The following is a 15,711-nucleotide window of genomic DNA, read 5'->3' on the forward strand; positions in this document are numbered from 1 at the left end:
ATTGAAGGTCCGTGCCCAGGCTCACAGCAAGCACCGCGAGAAAATTCTCACGTTGATCTCATTGAGGTCACTGCAGTTCCTTGTCCCAACTCACAGTGAAGTATGGGAACGCACCTTCATTGACCTGCGGTAACCTCTATGACGTCACCGCTCATCACTGAAGCTGCACTCCCAGAACCTCATTGTGTCCTAGTTTTCAGCTTGGACAGTCGCATCGTGCCACAATTCAGGTTGTAAATCAGATATTGCAGAGATGGATTATGGCATGGGACAGTATGGCTTATCTTCAAATTGGAGAGGTGAGGGATATGTTTTTATTAATTTTTTTTTTTACAGGGAACAAGGGCTTCTACGGGTTAGGCATAAGGTGAGTATTATGGTAGTTTATCATTTTGTTTTTTTTTTTTTATAGGGGACAAAGGCGTATGGAGAGTATAACTTTTTTATTTTAAATAAAGGATTTTATTCATGCTACGTGTTTATTTCAAAACGCTCTATGAGGTTAGTACTGAGGCGTTTTATAGATGCTTCTCCATGACTAATTCCCGGGCTTGATGTCAGCTGACGTGAACCCCACAAATATTACCCCACATGCCACCACACCAAGGAAAGTGGGAAGAGCGAGGCTAAGGGCCAGATTTGGCTCATCTTATGGATGTGCCTTTTTGAGGCAGCCGAGAGCTGATGCTAACATCTGGGGTGGGCAATATCTATGACCCCAGGTTATTACTATTAAGACAGAGCTGTCTGTTTAGCCTTTGCTGGCTTGAATTTATAGGGGAACCCAACTCCATTTTTTTTCTTCCCTGGGGTCTCCGTAAATTCAATAGGAAAGGCTAGGCAAACAGCTGTGAGCTGTTAGAAATAGCCAGTCAATCTTATGGGGTATTGCCCCTTTTTCCAGATTATTAACATCAGCCCCCCCAGCAGTGGGCTTTCCTTCTGCTGGTTATGAAAATTACGCAGGAGCCCACACCAGGTTTTGTTTTTTTCATTATTTTACACAAAAGGTACGCAGCGTGTACTGAATACAACTCCCATCATTGTTGTGTTGATCTCAGCGCGAGCAAGAGACAAAGATTGCTGCCTTCCACTGCCGGTGCCTGGGAACAGCGCGAACAGTACAGCTTTTCCCAGGCACCAGTCTGTGGGTTTTTCACACTTACACACGGTCCGTGTGAAAAACCTAACATGTGCGCACCACCATTGATGCGCATGTCAGTATTTCTGGCCCTTAAAAAACAGACGTGTGAAGAAGGCTTTGCATATAGTCCCCCCGCAGTCGGCCCCTGAGTAGGAATCACGAGTCATGTGCTCTTTCTGAAAGGTGGGATACTTTATTATGCAGTGTTTTTATTAGTCAGCCTTATACATAGAGTAAAAAGGAAGGTTTCCACTTGGTGGCGAGTCAGTGCACTTAGCCTGGAGGGTAATAATAGGAATGGAGAGGGTATGGCTGTGTCGTAGACAGCGGGGTGGTCTTAGTCCTGGATGGTGGGAACACATCACAATGTATGACAAATAAAAACATTCTACAAATCATTAAAACCTCACAAACCGTCAGTAACAATAAATAGCGTCTTATATATATATTATATATCATAAGGTTTTTTGAAATTTCTCATCTGCTTAAAAGAGCCTCGAAGTTGGAGGAGAGAGGGGCCGCTCGGGAGTGCAAAAGAAAAAATGTGGCGCGAGGGGCGGAGCCTGCCGTGATCGCTGGCGACTGTGCTGGGGCGTCGCAATGCAAATAAATTAACTGTGAGTGTCTATACCTGAGTTCTAGGGTATGGAGTGATTGCTCAGACGTAGCGTTCAGCAAAAAGATTTGCAGGACCCGGGTCTAGCCGCCTTGTGGGTAGTCCGTGGGCTCCTGGCCAGAGCCCTGCGAATATTCCCCAACCACTTGGCATCCCAGATGCCTTTTTGATTAGTAAGCCTGGCGTGACGTCATGCATGTATCTCGCTACAACAAGCCTACTAATCAGAAGAGGTGGCGAGGATGTCGGCAGGTACGAGGAGGTCTGCAGAGCTTCACCGTGGAGGGTCCTTTGAATCTTTTCACTCAACTCTAGTCAATGCCTTCTGGCATAAAAATGGCTGTGGCTTTAGTAAGCAGAGGAGCGCCCCCGGGTGGTGGTGGTACAGCTCATCTACACAAGGTCATCTGTACATGTAAACAGGACACTGGCGGAGTCCAGAAATAATATAAAATCAACTCAAACACATACAAACAAACACGTTGGCTGTAGGAGGGTGGAGGGAGATAACAAATCTAGAAGCACCGCGTAAAATTCACCACGAAGACAAAAAGTTCTTGTTCTGAAATAAGGGTAAAAAAAAAAAACAACAACACGCATCTAAAAATAAAATAAGACTTGTCCTTAAAAGACAGCGCACGCTTTGGAATATGAGGTCAGCAGAGCTTGGTGCTAGGCGAATGCTTATGGAAAGTAGCCCACAGTGACCTCGGAGTGCCCCTTTACCCACTAAGGACAGCCTCCGGACATGTCAGAAAAGTGCACGTCACACATAAATATGGAGGTGACAGATGGAATGATTATAAAAAAAACAATAGAAATACGAAGGACGTAAAATGGGAGACGGCAACCGGAAAGGTAAAGAGTGCAGCTGAAATGACACGGACCAGAACGGGGGAGGGGGGGGGGGGGACGACCAGTGGTTGGGTGATGAGGTCTGCGGACATCGGAAGTGCGGATTTAGAGTTCGGCCAGTTTTCTGCCTGAGCTTTGTGGATGAAAACTTAAAAGGTGTATATTAAATTTGCTACGTTTTGTGCAAGACTTTGGAAACCCATAGCAAAGCAGGAGAGGTCAGGTGGTCAATAACCAGAAGGTGTGCCCCGGAGGGAAGGAGGCCGAGTTACCTGAAATAAAGGTGAACCATAGCAGCAGGAAGTCAGAAGTAGTATAATAATGGATCAGCCTCCCCCCTGGAAATGAAGGATGATACAGTGTGAAACTGTTGAATGGTATGGTCCAAAGAAAATAAGTTTGTGGGTGCTGAATGGTATGGTCCAGTGTGTATCTACTCTGTGCAGAATAATATGGGTCCAAGGAGAAGACCATGTAAGTGCACAAAAGTATGATCCAAAGGGGAAAAAAAATAGTGCAGAAAGGTATGGTCTAAAATAAAACCATTGAGTACGAAAGGTATGGTGCATAGGAACTTTTTTGGGTGCAGTATGGCATGTTCCAATAGAAAACCAAGAGTGCAGAGCGGTATAATCCAAAGACAAACCATGTAAGTGCAGAATATTATGGTTTATAAGCAAACCATGTGAGTGCAAAATGGTATGGTCCAAAGCAGTGTCATGTTTCCAGTAAAAGACAACCAAAAGGTATAAAATGCAAAGGTAGCGTGGGGTGACCCCATGGGGTGCACCTGATCATTATAAACGTGGATGGGATTGTCTGTTTTCACTGGATGCATGGAAATTGGAGACGTGATGCAGACGTAGGGTGCACGGGGCAGTGAGCATGCACTCTAAAATAGTATGGTCCAGTGCGATCATGTATGTATGGTTTGGTCTACACTGACACTACCTGTCTGCAGAATGGTATGGTCCAATGGATAACAAAACCATGGGAGCATTTGTCAGATGACCCCGGCTGGAGTGCTTTCTTCTTCTGAGGTATGGTACAGCGACCCGAAAGAGAGAGAATGATTTTTCTTTCAGTCCCCGGCAGGAGATGGGACGAGCGTTCAGTGCTAAAGTTCATTACTTAGAGGAGACCCGTCACCTACACAGATAAGAAGCAGCCATATTGGATAAGCCAGTGTTCAGGACAAATTAGCCTATTGATTCCCTAGCACCTAGTGATATCACTGAGGCACAAAGCACTTGGTGCCTTACCCCTCAATGAGGTCACGTTTCGAGGGAAACGAGGCGGCTCAGTACTGGTTTGGCCCACTACACGTCTCGCCAATAGTGAAACGACAACTAGTCCGTACAAACAAAAAAAAACATCTTCAGAAAAATAAATTACGAAAAAAAAAGAAATTCTGTTCTCAATAAATAGGTGCTTGCAGCCCCCTGAGCTGGATGGACAGGGGTGGGGGAAAATGAAAAGGAAGTCTCGCAGCGCAGAGACAAGACTCCTTCTCCCCACGATTTCCCCGCAAAACAAAGTATATGGCTCCTGCTCCAGGAACAGGTTCAGTGTCTGCGACCGTCTGAGGGGCAAGGAGACATCAGTGTCTTATCTCAGTCCGTAGAGTAAGAGGTTGAGGTGCAGGTCGGCTCCGGGGGCCCCTCAGTTCTGCTGCAATATCAAGTTTTCCAGTTCATCCGCTGATCGCAACAGGAAGGCGGCCGACTCTCGATACCCAGCGATCAGCTGCCGCACGGCCCCGATCTCGGTAGGGCTGAGCTGGGCACATGGCATTGCCCGGTTGGTGGTATTGGTGTGGGTGCTACTTGAAGCCAATCCTTTAATGCTGAGGTCGGTGGGACCTGGTAAGAAAGAGCGCTGATTAGGAACACTGATCCTCAGGCCTCTTAAAGGAATGTATTAGGACAACAGCCTCTCAACCCCAGAGGATCTGAACAGTTTTGCTTTTACGATTGTTCATCCCTGTCTTCCAAGAGCCTTAACTTTTTTGTTATTTTTCCATCGACTTCAATGTATGAGGGCTTTTTTGTTTCTTTTATTGTGGGACGAGTTGGAGTTTTGTATGATACCATTCATTTTATCTTATAATGTTCTGAGAAAAAGGAAAAAAATCCAAGTAGGGTAAAATGGTGAAAAAACACTGCAATTCAGCACTTAACATTTAGGGGTTTGTTTTTACGATGCTCATTCTATGCTAAAAATGACCTGGAATTATGATTCTCCAAGTCACCGCGATTACGCCAATACCAAACTTAAAGGGTTTTCTTTTACATTTTAGAGATTAAAAAACTTCAGAACCACAATTTATGGTCTGTGTTGTCGTTTTCTGTGACCTGTACATTTTTTATTTTTCGGTCTATGGACCTTGGTGAGGGCTTGCTTTTTATTGCACACTTAACTGACATTTTGAATTAAAGCATATTGGGATATATATGACAATTTGATTTTTTTTATAGTATTTTTTTTGGAGGGGGATGGAGTGTGGTGACCAAAATGGCAATTCTGGTGCTTTGATTTTTTTTTTTTTTGGGGGGGGGCATTTAACATATACGGTAATTTAAGCAATGTAATTTTGATAGACTGAGCTATTTTGGATAATCGTGAGTATGTTTATTTATTTATTTATTTTAAGGGTGAAAAGTTGAGTGGTTTTAAGATTTAAACTTTTTACACATTTTTTTATATTTTTTAATACAATTTTATTTAGTAACGGTGAAAAGTTGGGTGGATTTGAACCTTTCATACATACAATTTTTCTTTATTTTTTTTAGTCCTCTTAGAGGATTTGAACATGTGCAGATGCTTCTCACAAAATTAGAATATCATCAAAAAGTTAATTTATTTCAGTTCTTCAATACAATAAGTGAAACTCAATTATATAGTCATTACAAACAGAGTGATCTATTTCAAGTGTTTATTTCTGTTAATGTTGATGATTATGGCTTACAGCCAATGAAGACCCAAAAGTCATTATCTCAGTAAATTAGAATACTTTATAACATCAGCTTGAAAAAAAGATTTTAAAATCCAAAATGTTGTCCTACTGAAATGTATGTTTAGTAGATGCACTCAATACTTGGTCAGGGCTCCTTTTGCATCAATTACTGCATCAATGCGGTGTGGCATGGAGGCGATCAGCCTGTGGCGCTGCTGAGGTGTTATGGAAGCCCAGGTTGCTTTGAGCCCAGGTTGCTTTGATAGCAGACTTCAGCTCATCTACATTGTTGGGTCCAATATCTCTCATCTTCCCCTTGACAATACCCCATAGATTCTCTATAGTTTGCTGGCCAATCAAGCACAGTGATACTGTTGTTTATAAACCAGGTATTGGTACTTTTGGCAGTGTGGACAGGTGCCAAGTCCTGCTGGAGAATTACATTTCCATCTCCAAAAGGCTTGTCGGCAGAGGGAAGCATGAAGTGCTCTAAAATGTCCTGGTAGACGGCTGCGCTGACTTTGGTCTTGATAAAATACAGTGGACCTACACCAGCAGATGACATGGCTCCCCAAACCATCACGGATTGTGGAAACTTCACACTAGACCTCAAGCAGCTTGGATTGTGGCCTCTCCACTCTTCCTCCAGACTCTGGGACCTTGATTTCCAAATGAAGTACAAAATTTACTTTCCTTGTGGAGTGTGTCAATGACTGCCTTATGGACATCTGTCAAGTCAGCAGTCTTCCCCATGATTGTGGAGCCTACTGAAACAGACTAAGGGACCTTTTTAAACGCTTAGGAAGCCTTTGTAGGTGTTTTTTGTAGATTTTTCTAATTTACAGAGATAATGACTTTTGGGTTTTCATTGGCTGTAAGCCATAATCATCAACATTAACAGGAATAAACACTTGAAATAGATCACTCTGTGTGTAATGACTCTAAATGAGTTTAAGTTTGTACTGAAAAAAATTAACTTTTTGATAATATTCTAATTTTGTGAGACGCACCTGTATTATATGCAGAGTTTTGCAGTATATATTGTACTTGCAGTTCTCCTATGGAGCTGTAGCCATGGGGGTGTTCTTCAGCAGACCCCAAACTGTCATGGTAACCCACAGGCTCGCCATGGTCATGTGCAGATGGCAGCCAGTGCACGGGTGCGCCAATATTGACATAATTTAAATGTCTCTCAGTGACTGACAGCAGCTATTGGATTAGACAGATGGCATCTATGTAATCTGCATGGTACGTAGCAGGCTCACCTCCCGAGCCCACTCCACACAGCCCTTGGTGACCTGTGACAAAAATGTACGTCATAGGTCATTATGGAGTTAAAGAGCTCCGTATTTGATTCCCCGCCATTAGGATGTTCTGCTTGCTGTCAGTGAATTAAAGCATTTGCTTATGCATCCAAAATGCAAAGACCTCTGCAGACACTCCTTACTGCTCTGCTACAATCCTCTGTGAGCTGAACACTAATCCATTAGTGTCGATCACATGGATCAGTCTGGAGTCCCGCCTGTTTAGGTCACAGACGATAGTCCAGACTGGATACAACTGCACCAAACCCTCCGCTGTGAGAAGTGTTATGTCTGTACAACTTCTGGATGTATGAAGAGAACTTATAAAAGGCAATGAACTAATGGGGGATGGGGATCCATCAAAGATGTCTTCATCCGCACTCACCATTGCAGTGGTTTCCAGTTTGCAGTGAAGTTGTTGCCGGCAGGCTGCTTCCAACAGACCCGTGTCCGCGGTAGGTATAGTGGAGGCTGCCATTCATGTAGACAGGATCCTGGTTGTAGGAGCTTGCTGGCAGTGAGAACGAGGACTGGGTGAGTCCGGAGGGCCGATCCAGTGAGGTGTTCTCTTCCTGCCCCCCCCCCAAAAAAAAACAGAATAACCAGTGAATACAGGGCAACATAGGCTAGCAGTAGCCATCTGCAATCAGAGGCAAAGCTAGTTCAGCATTTATGGGGCCCTCTGAGAATTAGACACAAATACGGTATGTCCCTATGGGGGATTTATACATACATGTATGCTATACGTGCATGTATATACACTCACCGGCCACTTTATTAGGTACACCATGCTAGTAACGGGTTGGACCCCCTTTTGCCTTCAGAACTGCCTCAATTCTTCGTGGCATAGATTCAACAAGGTGCTGGAAGCATTCCTCAGAGATTTTGGTCCATATTGACATGATGGCATCACACAGTTGCCGCAGATTTGTCGGCTTAACATCCCAAAGATGCTCCATACAAGGCAGGATGGATCCATGCTTTCATGTTGTTTACGCCAAATTCTGACCCTACCATCCGAATGTCGCAGCAGAAATCGAGACTCATCAGACCAAGCAACGTTTTTCCAATCTTCTACTGTCCAATTTCGATGAGCTTGTGCAAATTGTAGCCTCAGTTTCCTGTTCTTAGCTGAAAGGAGTGGTACCCGGTGTGGTCTTCTGCTGCTGTAGCCCATCTGCCTCAAAGTTCGACGCACTGTGCGTTCAGAGATGCTCTTAGGCCTACCTTGGTTGTAACGGGTGGTGATTTGAGTCACTGTTGCCTTTCTATCAGCTCGAACCAGTCTGCCCATTCTCCTCTGACCTCTGGCATCAACAAGGCATTTCCGCCCACAGAACTGCCGCTCACTGGATTTTTTTTCTTTTTCGGACCATTCTCTGTAAACCCTAGAGATGGTTGTGCGTGAAAATCCCAGTAGATCAGCAGTTTCTGAAATACTCAGACCAGCCCTTCTGGCACCAACAACCATGCCACGTTCAAAGGCACCCAAATCACCTTTCTTCCCCATACTGATGCTCGGTTTGAACTGCAGGAGATTGTCTTGACCATGTCTACATGCCTAAATGCACTGAGTTGCCGCCATGTGATTGGCTGATTAGAAATTAAGTGTTAACAAGAAGTTGGACAGGTGTACCTAATAAAGTGGCCGGTGAGTGTATATGTGTGTTTATTGTTATATGTGTATGCATACAGTGGGTACAGAAAGTATTCAGACCCCTTTAAATTTGTCACTCTTTGTTTCATTGCAGCCATTTGGTAAACTCCAAAAAGTTCATTTTTTTCTCATTAATCTACACTCTTGCACCCCATCTTGACTGAAAAAGCAGAAACGTGGACATTTTTGCAAATTTATTAAAAAAGAAAAACTGAAATATCACATGGTCATAAGTATTCAGACCCTTTGCTCAGTATTGAGTAGAAGCTACCTTTTGAGCTAGTACAGCCATGAGTCTTCTTGGGAATGATGCAACAAGTTTTTCACACCTGGATTTGGGGATCCTCTGCCTTTCTTCCTTGCAGATCCTCACCAGTTCCGTCAGGTTAGATGGTGAACGTTGGTGGACAGCCATTTTCAGGTCTCTTCAGAGATGCTCAATTGTGTTTAGGTCAGGCCTCTGGCTGGGCCAGTCAAGAATGGTCACAGAGTTGTCCTGAAGCCACTCCTTTGTTATTTTAGCTGTGTGCTTAGGGTCATTGTCTTGTTGGAAGGTGAACCTTCTGCCAAGTCTGAGGTCCAGAGCACTCTGGAAGAGGGTTTCATCCAGGATATCTCTGTACTTGGCTGCATTCATGTTTCCTTCAATGACAACCAGTCGTCCTGTCCCTGCAGCTGAAAAACACCCCGATAGCATGATGCTGCCACCACCATGTTTCACTGTTGGGATTGTATTGGGCAGGTGATGAGCAGCGCCTGGTTTTATCCACACATACCGCTTTGAATTATCACCAAAAAGGTCTATCTTCGTCTCATCAGATCAGATAATCTTATTTCTCATAGTCTGAGAGTCATTCATGTGTTTTTTAGGAAACTCTATGCAGGCTTCCATATGTCTTGCGCTGAGGAGAGGCTTCCGTCAAGCCACTCTGCTATAAAGGCCCAACTGGTGGAGGGCTGCAGTGATAGTTGACTTTGTGGAACTTTCTCCCATGTCCCTACAGCATCTCTGGAGCTCAGCCACAGTGATCTTGGGGTTCTTCTTTACCTCTCTCACCAAGGCTCTTCTCCCACGATTGCTCAGTTTGGCTGGACGGCCAGGTCTAGGAAGACTTCTGGTGGCCCCAAACTTCTTCCATTTATGGACTATGAAGGCCACAGTGCTCTTAGGAACCTTGAGTACTGCAGAAATTCTGTTGTAACCTTGGCCAGATCTGTGCCTTGCCACAATTCTGTCTCTGAGCTCCTTGGTCAGTTCCTTTGACCTCATGATTCTCATTTGGTCTGACATGCACTGTGAGCTGTGAGGTCTTATATAGACAGGTGTGCGTCTTTCCAAATCATGTCCTATCAGTTTAATTAAACACAGCTGGACTCCAACGAAGGAGTAGAACCATCTCAAGGAGGAACACAAGGAAATGGACAGCATGTGACTTAAATATGAATGTCTGAGAAAAGGGTCAGAATACTTATGACCATGTGATATTTCAGTTTTTCTTTTTTTATTAACTTAGCAAAAATGTCTACATTTCTGTTTTTTTTCAGTCAAGATAGGGTGCAAAGTGTATATTAATGAGAAAAAAATGAACTTTTTTGAATTTACCAAATGGCTGCAATTAAACAAAGAGTGAAAAAATCAAAGGGGTCTGAATACTTTCCGTACCCACTGTAGATGTTGGTATGTATATGTCTGTATACAGAATGTGAGTGTATAAATATACATGTATGCATGTACTGTACGGGTGGATGCGCAGGACCACGTTACCCCTACCAACTTGATATTGATGATCTTGAGGATGGATCATAAATATAAATCTACTATACAATTCCTTTAATTGATAAAAATAAAGTATCAACACTTGTATTTTTGAAAGCTTTCTTACTTTTCAGCAATTTTTCAGCACCTGCCTAAAACTTTTGCACAATATTGTGTATGTATATATGTGTATTACTGTTATTCGCCATTTACAGTCCTTCCCTCCTCTATGGGCCTAGGTGTGATGGTGGGACCACCGCTGCAGACCACTGATTGGGATATATAGGAGTTACCTGAGCTGTCTGGTAAATCTCCAGCCTCATCCTCTTGGCCGCTTTCCGGGTCTCGCTCTCGCAGGCGGCAGCCAGGATATTTTCCGCCATAGCAGAGGTCAGGTGCGGAGGAGTTGGCCGAGCCTGGAATAAGGGGGCACATATTATTCCAACGCTCTGATATCTAAACCTGATTGTGATACTACAGCCCAACTTATCTGACTCTGTATTACCTACATATAGATCAGGTTGGTACATTATGTACACAGTATATTTTCATCACAGATCCATGAAGAGCACTGTATACGGTCCAGTTTATAGGGGTATTCCGGTAAAAAGAAATTCTAAATTGATGGGTGTCTGCTTGCCGAGACTCCATTCATCGCCAGAACAAGGCACTTTTGTCCCTTGTCTGTGCATGCTCAAAGGTTGCTCTATTCATTATGGTACTGCTGGAGAAAAGAGGGCATGAGCCTGCGCACTGCTGCTCCATTCATTCTCTATGGTACTACTGGAGAAAGCAGGGCAGGAGCAGGTGGACGAGTATACACAATGGCACTCCATTCTCTATGGTACTACTGGAGACAGCAGGGCAGGAGCGGGTGGATGAGTATGTGCACTGCAGCTCCATTCTCTATGGTACTACTGGAGAAAGCAGGGCAGGATCGGGTGGATGAGTATGTGCACTGCCGCTCCTTTCTCTATGGTACTACTGGAGAAAGCAGGGCAGGATCGGGTGGATGAGTATGAACACTACTGCTCAATTCTCTATGGTACTACTGGAGAAAGCAGGGCAGGAGCAGGTGGACGAGTATACACAATGCCACTCCATTCTCTATGGTACTACTGGAGAAAGCAGGGCAGGAGCGGGTGGACGAGTATGTGCACTGCCACTCCATTTAAACATGGGGCAAACGTGCCTCGTTCTGGAGATCGATGGGATCCAGCAGTCAGACACCCACCGATCTTGAGGTTATTACATGTCCCATAAATACGTGTTAATATTTTGTTAGCGGAATACCCTTTTAATCATTGTAAGTTCTACAAGTTTCTATCATACCTTGTGCTTACTCAACCACTTTCTGGATCTCTGCTTGCTGGCAGTGAAAGTAAAACACCTGTACATCTCTAATAATCCTCACAGCGGGGGGTCTGCGACAATTGTGGAGACAGAAGTGCTCTGTGCAGATTTTCAGCCTGTTTGTGTTCACGGACAACAAGCAGAGATTGTGAAAAACAGCGAGGATCCGGAATACAGAGTCAGACAATCATTGGGGACAGAGACCCGGGCTGGTCATTAAGTGACTGCAACTGTCTGCTGTGCAGTCTTAATAACACAAAATCTCTTAAAGGAGCCACACACCATAATTAAACTGGTACCTCAGAGCAAGTGACCAGAAGAGGGTGCAGATTTCTCATATACACCCCTCCAAGCTTGGAGGAGCCCATGGTATAACAGACACCGTCACTGCCCCGCTGCACCGGTATATTATGTGTAGGCTCCCTGTAATCCATACTGCCATGTTACATGCCCACGCTACACCACACGTAGACAAGCTGGTAACTCACATAGACCCTGCAAGTATCCTGGTCGGTTCTCACCATCTCCATGCCGTTCTTCTTCATGCGCCGGCAGGATTTCAGGTAGGTGCGGATGCGCTTTCTGGCGCGCTCTTGGAATTCTGGGAACTGGCGGCTGCAGGACTCGATGATGGCCTGTATCTTCTCTTTGGGCTGCTTGGAGATGGGGACCATGCGATCGAGGTTTTCGTCCACGAAGAGACGGACGAACATCTGAAACGGTGGAGACATGTCACACAAGCAGCGGATTATGGGATGCACAGTTACAAAAATATTTTGCATGTAGAATGTCCCCCGTTATGTTGGGGATAATTTCCCCACTGCGGAAACTTGCCGCCATTTACAGTCATAGCGAATGTCACCTTCCTCCTATCCCCCCGCCCCAGGACAATAATTAACCCCGGGCTCACATTAAAAGCTTTCAGACGCTCAGGGTCCAGCCCTTCTGTGTCTGTGATGCGATCATTGTCTTCATGGTCATCTTCGTCATCGTCGTCCACCGCCGCGGTCCGACTTACTGACAGGTCCTCTGCCCCACCGCTGACTTCTGTCACTTCTGTTTTAATGGAGTCATAACTTCCTGAGCTGTAAGGAGGGGACTGGAAGCAAGTAGGAGAAGTTAACGGGAAATTTCGACACTACTGACCCCCCACCCATTCTTTATCATTACATAAAATAAGCCCTGATCTAATACTTCTCACGACTGAGGGTTTGCTACAATTGTACCAGACTAGAAAAATCATCTGTGAGCTTAATAGTTGAGATTTTATCAGCCTGGACCATTTATCTTACAGAGTATGGTCTAGATTTGATACAACTGTAACAAACCCTCAGCTTTGATTTGGTGAGGACAAGTTGTAAGCCATTCTTGACATTTCAACTCCTGGACAGTCTGTGGTGCAACGTGACGTTGGTGGATGGTGCGAGACATGAGGTCCCAGATGTGTTCAATCAGATTCAGGTCTGGGGAACGGGTGGGCCAGTCCATAACTTCAATGCCTTCATCTTGCAGGAACTGCTGACACACTCCAGCCACATGAGGTCTGGCATTGTCTTGCATTAGGAGGAACCCAGGGCCAACCGCACCAGCATATGGTCTCACAAGGGGTCTGAGGATCTCATCTAGGTACCTAATGGCAGTCAGGCTATCTTTGGCAAGGACTTGGAGGGCTGTGTTGTCCTCCAAAGAAATGCCACTCCACACCATTATTGACCCACTGCCAAACTGGTCATGCTGAAGGATGTTGCAGGCAGAAGATCGCTCTCCACGGCGTCTCCACACTCTGTCACATCTGCTCAGTGTGAACCTGCTTTCATCTGTGAAGAGCACAGGGCGCCAGTGGCGAATTTGCCAGTTCTGGTGTTCTGTGGCAAATGCCAATCGTCCTGCACGGTGTTGGGCTGTGAGCACAACCCCCATCTGTGGACGCCGGGCACTCAGTCCACCCTCATGGAGTCGGTGTCTAACCGTTTGTGCAGACACATGCACATTTGTGGCCTGCTGGAGGTCATTTTGCAGGGCTCTGGCAGTGCTCCTCCTGTTCCTCCTTGCACAAAGGCTGAGGTAGCGGTCCTGCTGCGGGGTTGTTGCCCTCCTACTGCCCCCTCCACGTCTCCTGGTGTACTGGCCTGTCTCCTGATAGCGCCTCCAGCCTCTGGACACTATGCTGACAGATACAGCAAACCTTCTTGCCACAGCTTGAATTAATGTGCCATCCTGGATGAGCTGCACTACCTGAGCCACTTGTGTGGGTTGTAGAGTCCGTCTCATGCTACCACGAGCGTGAAAGCACAACCAACATACAAAAGTGACCAAAACATCAGTCAGAAAGCATTGGTACTGAGATGTGGTCCCCACCTGCAGAACCACTCCTTTATTGAGTGTGTCTTGATAATTGCCAATAATTTCCATCTGTTCTCTAATCCATTTGCACAACAGCATGTGAAATTGATTGTAATCAGTGTTGCTTCCTAAGTGGACAGTTTGATTTCACAGAAGTCTGATTTACTTGGAGTTATATTCTGTTGTTTAAGTGTTCCCTTTATTTTTATGAGCAGTGTGTGTGTGTATATATATATATATATATATATATATATATATATATATATATATATATATATATATATATATAAACCCTATTTCCCAGTTTAAAAAAACATATTTGGTATCTCTGCATCTGAAAAATTCCTATGTAACAAAATAAATGCAGCATTTCCTCCCAAAAAATACAAAATGGTACAAATAAAAACTACAGCTCACCAAGTAAAAAACAAGCCCTCGCACAGATCCATCAATGGAAACATGAAAAGGTTACAGATCCCAGAAAATAGCAAACATTTTTTATTACAAGACCCTGAATTTTTTTAACCACTACAAATATACCGTATATAAAAAGATATACTGGTGGAATTGCAGGGATTTTTTTCACAATTTCCCCACACCTTTTTTTCATATTTTTTTTTTCATACGGTAAAGTAAATGGTCTCATTAAAAACCACAAGTTGAAGACATTTTAAAAGATGTAAAAGTGCTCAGTAAAAATGTTTTTGATTAATAAAAAAACACAGCTTGTCCCACAAAAAAAAACAACTTCTCATACAGCTCTGGTTGATGGAAATATAAAATAGTTATGGCTAGAGAGAAAAAAAGGTCGAAGGCGCGGAAACCTAAATACTGCCCGGTTAGGAAGGAGTGACGCCTCTGGCTGTACACCACAGTACGGAGATCCTGAAACACAAAGTGGTCGCCCACGCTGGGATGCCCTCACCTCAGATGTGGCTTTGAGAGTGTATTTTCCGTGGTTACGCATCGCCTCTGTGGTACAAGCATCCGAAGAATATTGTGGGCGAATCTTGTCGCTGAGGTTCATGGGTTGCTCGTCGGATGGGGCGCTGAGTTCCGGGGCGGGGCTGGTGCTGTTCCCATTCATGTCCGGTAGGGAGCGGCTCAGGGCAGTGCTGGCGGGTGCGGTGGACGGAGTCAGTGCAGGAAAGACATTCCCATTACAGCTCTCAGAGGAGGAGTCGTCTGCAAAAAAAAAAATTGTCAGCTCTGCGGCCCCTCATCAGTCACCAGAGGGGACCCTGTGGTCACACAAACTATTGAAAAATGAAGTGTCCTTTGTACCCAATAGTCACAATAAGCTGATCACAGGATAGCTAATAATGTATTGATCGTCGACGGTCAGTCCGCTGGGACCCGCGTGTCGATTGACAGAAGGGAGCGCAGTGCGCATGCTCCACCTACACTCCATTCATTCCATATGTGGATGATGAGCGCTGCACTCGGTTTTTATGGCAGCCCCCCCAGGGAATAAATCCGTTGGACCCTGATCTGTAAGTTATCGCCTACACTGTGGACATGTGATAACTGATCTTTACGGGAAAACTCCTTTAAGATTGAGGTCAGAATTAAAGTATCTCTACTCTTTCCTAGAACTGTGTGTTAATCCAGAGTATTATAATCTGGCACTCGAGTACCCTCGTGGTAGTGACCACTCATACCGGGGCACTCCAAAAGACCTCTGACCCACCAGACTCACTCGGATCCTTACATTTGCCTGTTTTCCT

General features: G+C 44.8%; 1 protein-coding gene across 6 annotated transcripts in view; it reads right to left on the bottom strand.

The window, feature by feature from the left end:
- The window catches only part of NOL4L (nucleolar protein 4 like), a 65,600-nt gene that overhangs the window by 30,786 nt on the left and 19,103 nt on the right, over positions 1 to 15,711 (bottom strand). For 3 of the 6 annotated variants that reach the window (XM_077253111.1, XM_077253109.1, XM_077253114.1), the window contains 6 exons: positions 14,910 to 15,169; positions 12,552 to 12,740; positions 12,130 to 12,354; positions 10,582 to 10,704; positions 7,261 to 7,447; positions 1,316 to 4,477 (listed from right to left, as the gene is read on the bottom strand). In XM_077253111.1, coding sequence (XP_077109226.1) covers positions 4,278 to 4,477; positions 7,261 to 7,447; positions 10,582 to 10,704; positions 12,130 to 12,354; positions 12,552 to 12,740; positions 14,910 to 15,169 — 1,184 coding nt within the window. In that variant the 3' untranslated portion in view covers positions 1,316 to 4,277. Of the gene's footprint in view, positions 1 to 1,315; positions 4,478 to 7,260; positions 7,448 to 10,581; positions 10,705 to 12,129; positions 12,355 to 12,551; positions 12,741 to 14,909; positions 15,170 to 15,711 lie in introns of those variants that run through there. The other 3 variants (XM_077253112.1, XM_077253110.1, XM_077253113.1) reach the window with 2 other exon arrangements.

Source organism: Ranitomeya variabilis, chromosome 4 (genome assembly GCF_051348905.1).
Source record: "Ranitomeya variabilis isolate aRanVar5 chromosome 4, aRanVar5.hap1, whole genome shotgun sequence".
NCBI lineage: Eukaryota > Metazoa > Chordata > Amphibia > Anura > Dendrobatidae > Ranitomeya > Ranitomeya variabilis.